Source organism: Gavialis gangeticus, unplaced genomic scaffold (genome assembly GCF_001723915.1).
Source record: "Gavialis gangeticus isolate Ggan-Ray unplaced genomic scaffold, GavGan_comp1, whole genome shotgun sequence".
Classification (NCBI taxonomy): domain Eukaryota; kingdom Metazoa; phylum Chordata; order Crocodylia; family Gavialidae; genus Gavialis; species Gavialis gangeticus.
In genome coordinates, this window is record NW_017728992.1 from 10,322,126 (window position 1) to 10,329,721 (window position 7,596).

The window sequence follows — 7,596 nt, forward strand, 5'->3', positions numbered from 1 at the left end:
ACCTTAGTAGCAGAAAAAAACTTCTTGTAAGAGTCCTGCTTAATCTTCTTTCCTTTACTTGCTTTACCTGCTGCACTCCCCTTCACCCTCTGTTGTTTCAGTTACCTTCATTTGCTTACTCTTTAAATGTTAAGAAATTGCAAATTACACTGCTTTGCTACTTACAGTTCTTCACCCTAGATATAGGATGCTACAGTTTACATCACTATGGAATTAGTCCTCATGTGATGCATCAGATTCATTTTTGGGGGGATTAATGTGATTTATCCAACCAGAGATTCGTAGTGGGTGTTACAGAAGTTGCAGTTTCAAGCTTTGTTCCCAATTACACCATTTCTGGGGAGGCACCAGTAAACTGAAAAGAGGACTGGGCCCACTTTTGCACAGAAATATTCTTTGAAACACCACATATACTTTTTAAAAGTATCTAAAGTCTGTGATCTGCTGGCTATTTCCTGGCCAGGCACAAAATACTGTTACCCACAACAGAAAAAAGAAAAAGATGATAAAACTAGAATGGAAATGTTTTAGCCAAGGTTCATGTATACAGTAGGACAGGTGACCATACAGTATTTTAATCTGTATTATCTATATAAAACATTTATTTTTAAGCTCTATAATGGGATTATAGAAATACATAGAATATTTGATAGAGTATACTTCAGTGTACTCCCTGTGAAAATAAAACACATTTATTAAGACAGGAATCTTTATGTCCAAACTTCTTTAAATATGTGCATTTCTTTGCCTTGCAGTATTATGTTACTATGAAAAACAAAATACCAGGATGCCATTCTTTTCTCCTTCCCCAAATCTTCTAATTACAATGATTCAGATTTCCCAGAGTCATCTTGAGTGCTCACCGCAGTGAAATGTTTTATAAAAAATCAAAGTACTTTGATTTGTAGGTTTCCTAGATTTGTTTGCATTCATGTCTAGTGCACATAGCTTGTCGTTCAATTCTCCAAGTGCCTTCTTCATAAGTACAATGACATATAGTGCATTCGTCAGTTTTCACCTCTCGGCCTGCTGGAATGACAGTGGTTTCTGCAAAGCAGTTGGGGCCTAAAACAAAGCAAATAATTTAGAATGCAACTGTGATACTTAAAACATACTGTGATCCTGTCTAGCTTAGGTTTGTTAAACACTGCAAAGCAAATCTAAAATTCCTAACAAAGAATATGCTACTTCTACCACAGGCTGTGAAGGCTGTACAGGAGGTTTAAATGCAGAGTAAGATCGTAAGAACTTTTGGTTCTTGGCTTGCTTTGCGTATGGCCATAATTCCCTCCCACCAGGAATAGAAAATCATGCTAGTTGTTCAGCACTCTATAGCAAGATAATGTGAAACAGACAGTTGGAGTAGACATCTGGACAGAGTTTGACCATCCAGAGTAACACAGATTTCAGATATAAGAAAAGACTCTTTACGGTCCAGAGAGCAGACGACAACAGGGCTACTGCAGGTTGTTATGCAACCTGTGCTAGGTTCTACTGTTTGCTTGTTTTCATTGAAAACATGTTTAGAATGTGTCTTGAGCAGAAAATACCCAAGTGCTTTATTTTCTCTAAATTGAGAAACTATTTAGTCTCTAGCAGAGCAGAGTAATTTGAGTCATTATTGCAGCCTGCGCGCTAAGTGCCCCTTCCCAAAGTGTTCTGAAACCACTTGGTTTCCAAGGAAGGGGCAAAAGTGCCTACCCATAGAGTATCCAGGCTGACAGATATGATGCTGTCAGAAGCTAATGCTATCATATTGCTCTGTCACAGGTGGCTGCACGTGCAATTACCTGTCAAAAAAGAGGAATCAATTTCCAGCACCAGAATCCAAAAGTATTCATGTCAGTGCTCTAAACTCTACCAATGACCAGCTCATATTTATACGCTATCTTCTCAAAGGACCAGGGCACATCATGCATTTAGCATGCAAAAGTCAATTTATTTCTAAGGTGCAACCTGACTGGTTAACAGGACACAGCAAACCTTATATGCAACCTAGAACTAAAGTGCATTGAGTTCATCTGGCTGAAACTCTAGGGGAATTTAGGTAGGCAAAAAACTCAGCAAACTTTGAAGGTGTTTGCCCAAGAGGTACAGTAATTATGGTTGAGGACTAGATCTTCAGTTGCTTAAATCTGTGAGAAGAACCACACCAAGTGCTGTGCTACATCATATAAAACTCTAGAAATGGCCCATGTTTTTGCCTATTCTTGCAAATAAATAGTAGAACAACATCATAATTTTGAAGGCACAGGTCAGATGATTTATGCTTCTCTTTGGAGTGAAAAACGTAATTTCATTCATGATCTGGCCACTACAACTACCATACCAATGGTGGACACTACACTAGGCAGAATACTGTAGAGTTGCCCAGGTAAAAGGAGTCTATATATATTTATGTAGTGTACTTTTCACATAAATTTGAAGAGAGAATTTTATGCTGTGCAGATTGAACAACACAGCTTTTCCTTTTTCAGATGGTCTGCAGCCCAGACCTCTAAAACAATTTGCTTCCCTTAGGGTTTTAAAGCTTTTCCCTCATTCAACGTTTTGCCTGTTACAGAATTGCCAGTATGTGCCAACATTAAGATCAGCACCCTTGTTTGTTTGTTTTTTTGCTTATGTTATATTACCACCACTTAGTTTTGACTCCTTTTCATAAGTTATGCATCCCTGGGCTGGAGCAGTGCCAGAACAAGAGACTTCAACTATTGTAAGGAGCATTGGCCCTCTTTCTTCTGAGGGTGCTGCAGAAGGTACCATATTTTCCAGAAGAGACAGACCATTGGAATCCTGACCATCTGTAGTCTGCAAGTGCAGTAAAGTTTTTTTTACCAATATTGTTATTAATCCTAGCATCCTTGGGCATGTTTCAGATGAACTTTCTAGTTGCCTGATTTTTCATGTACCTAAATGCCTATGGTTTAGCCTGAAAGTGGTTTTACATCATCAATTAATAAAGAATCCTAAGCATTTTATGTATTGGTCTGTAAAGGCCCTGGATTGAAAAGGTATATAACAGAACTGCTCAATCAGCAAAGACAAAATGCACTGTCCAGGGAGTCAGCACATAGATGCCACTTAACAGGTACATAATCACCACGGAACAGGCATGATCCATCTCCAGCAGTGAGCCATGTCTGCACTGCAGTCACAGATATGCTGGCTTTAAATCAGCTGCCTGGCCACAGCAGGACAGAGTTCACTGTGAGCTAATTCTACCCTGTTCTAGCAAAACAACCCACTGATGCCTATATGCATATAAACATGTGGATATTCTTGGAACAAAACTGTACACAATGCATCAATCCCCAGTCTACAAGTCCTTTGACTCCTGTGACTTACTGGTGTTAAAACAAAATTCAGCTCTGGACCTTTTAACTAGCAAGTTCAAATGGACTGTACATGGTACTGGAAACCACAAACACCTTGAACTTGACTCCTAGCTCCAAGCTGTATGGTGATGTAAAATATGTCCTCACTTGTAAGAAGAGGATTATGCCTCACTGAAAAGGCATTAGCAGGATTAATAAGAATATTCACCCAGTGTTTGAGGGGCACCTACTATCTATTTTCACTTACACACATGTCCTCAATCTCTACACTGTAGTGCATTTCAGAAGATGAACTCTAAAGCTTTTATTGTTACTCCACTTCTGTATGTCTCTTCTTTTCTGGGTTCCACTTGCAAAGGTAACTGGAGACTGAACTTCTACAGTCTTTTCTCCAATGCCCGATGACTGGTATTTGTGCCTGAAAGCTTGCAATTAAAGAAAGATTTTTGCAAAAATCTTATTGGTCCAATAAAAGATATCATCTCTACTATGAGTCTTGATTTCATAATAATGAAGGTACTCATAATCTGTCCTGCAAGAGATGAGAGATTCATTTCAAGAGATACAGATGTACAAGAGGGTGCTCTCTGTTGGACTGCTGCATACTTCTGACTCAGCAAGGAAGCATCATGTATATTTAATTCCTTGGGAGATGCACAAGGATTTTGAACAGGCAGATCTCAATCTTATTGTTAATGCACTTTAAAAACACTTAGCTTGATTTAAATCACCTACCAAGCTCTCTTTTTATATATACTCAGAGACATGATGGGACAACTGACTAAAGGATAATGGATAGATACTAGTGGTTATCTAGATCAAAAGCCAAAGTCATTTAACTACAGGCAGAACTTCTCCCTAGGTTCTGCTCAAGTAGCTAGGTACTAAGCAGATGAGGGATGGGAAGGGAAGGGAAGGAAAAACAGAACTAGCATCCCTTATTTCACTCCAGGGAAGCTACTTCAAATGCTTTTAAGGTGTTTTAAGCCACACTCTGGTTTGAGCAAACTGTGGGTTTTCAATATGTAATTCAGTAAGATGTGTCACTTCTAATTACAGATGGCATGACATGCCATGGTGTATAAAAGACACAGCAAGATTTTTTTTTAAAATGTTACTTATCTGTCACTTAAGAAGCATTTAAAGTGCAAAAGCACTGCTCTTTCTTTGTATTGTTATTTTGCTATTGTGCCTGTATGAATATTTGCTAGTTCAGGTGTTAGAGTGATCTGGATTATCCATCTCTCCACCAGGGATAATGGAAAGTAAAACACTTTATCTTGGCCAGAAAAAGCCCACTGGTTGCCCTAAACTTACTTCTAAAACACTGTTTCTTCTAACAGTAGAATCCAGGCGTGGATTCACTTGTGCACTTGCATTCCCCTTTGATTCCTGGTCCACCCAAAGTTTATAACCCACTGCTTGACAGTGGCAGCAGCACTTCTAGTCCGGCAGCACTGAGGGAGTCAATTGACTTCATTCCATAAGTGTTAACAATCCTTTTTAATGGTCTTGATGTGCCACCAATCAAGCTATCCTTTGTTCTGCTCTCTGTTAGCTGCTCCCAGTAATGCAACTCTTATTTCACAGCCCTGCAGACTGTTTTTAACTCATTGCAGCTAAGTTATATTTGCTTTTGCTTCAATTTAAACAGAATAACCCAGCTCTAGGCCCCTAGCATATTAGTAAAGCTTCTAGTTTTTTTGTTTAATTGAAGAAAAATGTGTGTTGTTGTATATTTGCTGATGAACCTCACCATTGGCATCCCCCCTTTTCAAAATTCTAGATCTGTTCATGGCACAAACTGTAGATGTAGCAGGACTCTGTCATACTTTGAGGACAGTCTGTTACAGATGCCTAATTCCAGTGACACAAACAAGGCTGCACTTTTTTACACCAACTCCAGATATAACCTTGTCTCACTCTTGCAAGACAAGCAGTGTGACAGGACATGCCTAATGCAAACACTAATAGAAATGTGTTTTGCAAAATACTGTAGAAAAGATCCTGTCATTTTTACTTGTGCCAAAAAGCACTCAGCAGTGGGAAAACTTTTGCAAGGCTAAGAGGCTGTTCCTGCTGTCACAGGGTTGTCCATAAGGAAACATAATATAGTTTTCCCAGTATAAAAATGAGCCTGACACTAGAACCACTAAATAAGTAACTTGGAAGTTTCTAGAAGGGTCAATGTGGTCTCAGCCTAACTAGGTCTTATTCATTAGGATTTTATGGTTTGATATTGCTTCTTAAACCTCTCAAAGATAAACAAAGATTCCACTGGAGTAAATGCAACTTTTACAAAATGTTTTTATGAGTTTTTAAATTGATACTACGAAAAAACTTCCAATGAATTATGACGTTATATGCTCTAATGTTGATAAATACAGTGGGATTTAATTAAAATGCAAATGTTGTTATCTCAGAAGAAAACAGCCAATACCAATTATCAACAGAGAATACTCAAGCCACTCACCTATAGAAGCAATGCTCCCTGTAACCTTGACAACCTTGTAAGAGAATTTCAGGCTGCCACTCCTCCCCTTTCATAAACACATATCCATGCTTTATACAATTCAGCTTAATTTCTTTCTTTTCCAGACTCACATGACTTTAATGTGTACACATTCATCTATTCTTTTGTTTATAAACCAGCTGCAGTAACTTAGTCAATCATGCTTTAAACACTTCTTCCCGTAATGTAGTAGACAGAAAATTGGACCAAGAAATATCAAGTTTGGGTAAATATATAAGGGGTGTGCACCACAAACTGGGAGAACCAGGGCACCCCAGGGAAGACTAGGTCCAAGAGTCACAAACTATCGGAAGACCGTTTTAGGTTGGACATATGGAAAAGCTTTACTAAGTCCCCAGGGCCTGGAATATACTCCCTCCAGAGGTGGTGCAGGCACCTACTCTGGGTACCTACACTTGGATGCATATCTTGCTGGGATCATTTGACCCCTGCTGACTGCCTGCCCTTTGGGCAGCAGGGTGGACCCGATGATCTTGCGAGGTCCCTTCCAGCCATAATGTCTATGAAATCTATATCAAATGTCAGAGCAAATTTTAGTTTGTTAGAATTATGAGCTACCCTCAGTAACACTTGGATGTAAGGCTGCTTTAACTCAGTGTGCCAACTATACTCAACTCCTTAATAACTGTACTTCTAATACCAGTCAAATATGCCGTTTCCACTCTCACTTTCACTTTTCTCCTGCAAGCAGTAGGCCATCACAGCATAAACTGTCATAGGACAGAAGCCCTTATCTCCATCTCAGAGTTTAGGAGGTATACTTGGGGCTAAGGAAGCTAAGGACTAGACCTCAAATTTCAGATTATTTTTGACTGGCTCCCAGTGCTGTACTGCTATAGGGCACTGACATTCAATAGGAACATTAAGCTCAAGTCCCTTCCGTGCTTACTGAACAATTTTGGATGGATTTTTCACAGCATGGGGACAGAAAAGAAAAACACTCCAGCATGTAATACTGACCCAGACTAGACTCTGAACAGCAAGCTATTTTTTCCTCTAAATCCAATCACTGTTTTCTCTGAAGATGATATCTGTGTACTTTATGCCCTTCCACTCACTATAATCTCTTCTAAAGAGCCTGTATCTTCGCAATTTGACTTTGTTTTCCCATCATGGATGTGTGTATACACATTATGCAGCTTCAGAGAAATGTCAGTGAGATGGATAATGCACAAAAATCAGCTAGGCTAGCTAGCAGAGGTGGTCTGAAACTAGCATAGTCTACACTGATTCTTTAACAAAAATAAGTTCATCACCTCTTTCCCTGTCAGAGTATTGACTGTTCTCAATCTAGTTTAGCCTTTAGCTATACTCTAGATATCTTTGGATCCTGCTAAAGCAGACCAGCTGGAATTCTACTTGTAGAAGGAGAATTCCTCCTTGCCCAATTTTAAGAACAATCTGGGGGTTTCAAAGCCCAAATGTGGGGCAGACCCCATAGTTTAGGAGCCAACACACACCTTCAAAATGTTGTACTTATGCTGTCTTATGGCTCAAAAAGCCCTACTCTGGATTCAAAAAATTAGAGGTGGTGCTCATACAAACTGGGAAAACCCATTTTGGATTTCAGATGCTCAGAGCACTCTGAGAGGGCACTGGACATTTTCATCTTATCACTTCTGTTCCATTAACACCAGAGGCTGATAAAACAAAGTCAATACCCAAAAATGCAAAATAAAACCATGTTAAGCTTAAGCATGGCATCTCAGACATGCACAACATGACTTA

At 39.2% G+C, this 7,596-nt stretch overlaps 1 protein-coding gene across 2 annotated transcripts in view; it reads right to left on the minus strand.

The window, feature by feature from the left end:
* Positions 1-249: 249 nt before the first annotated feature.
* VWC2 (von Willebrand factor C domain containing 2) overlaps positions 250-7,596 on the minus strand; it is a 131,824-nt gene continuing 124,477 nt past the window's right edge. The window contains exon 3 of one of the 2 annotated variants that reach the window (XM_019520904.1): positions 250-1,065. In XM_019520904.1, the coding sequence (XP_019376449.1) occupies positions 914-1,065 (152 nt within the window). In that variant the 3' untranslated portion in view covers positions 250-913. The remainder of the gene's footprint in view (positions 1,066-7,596) is intronic. The other variant, XM_019520909.1, reaches the window with a different exon arrangement.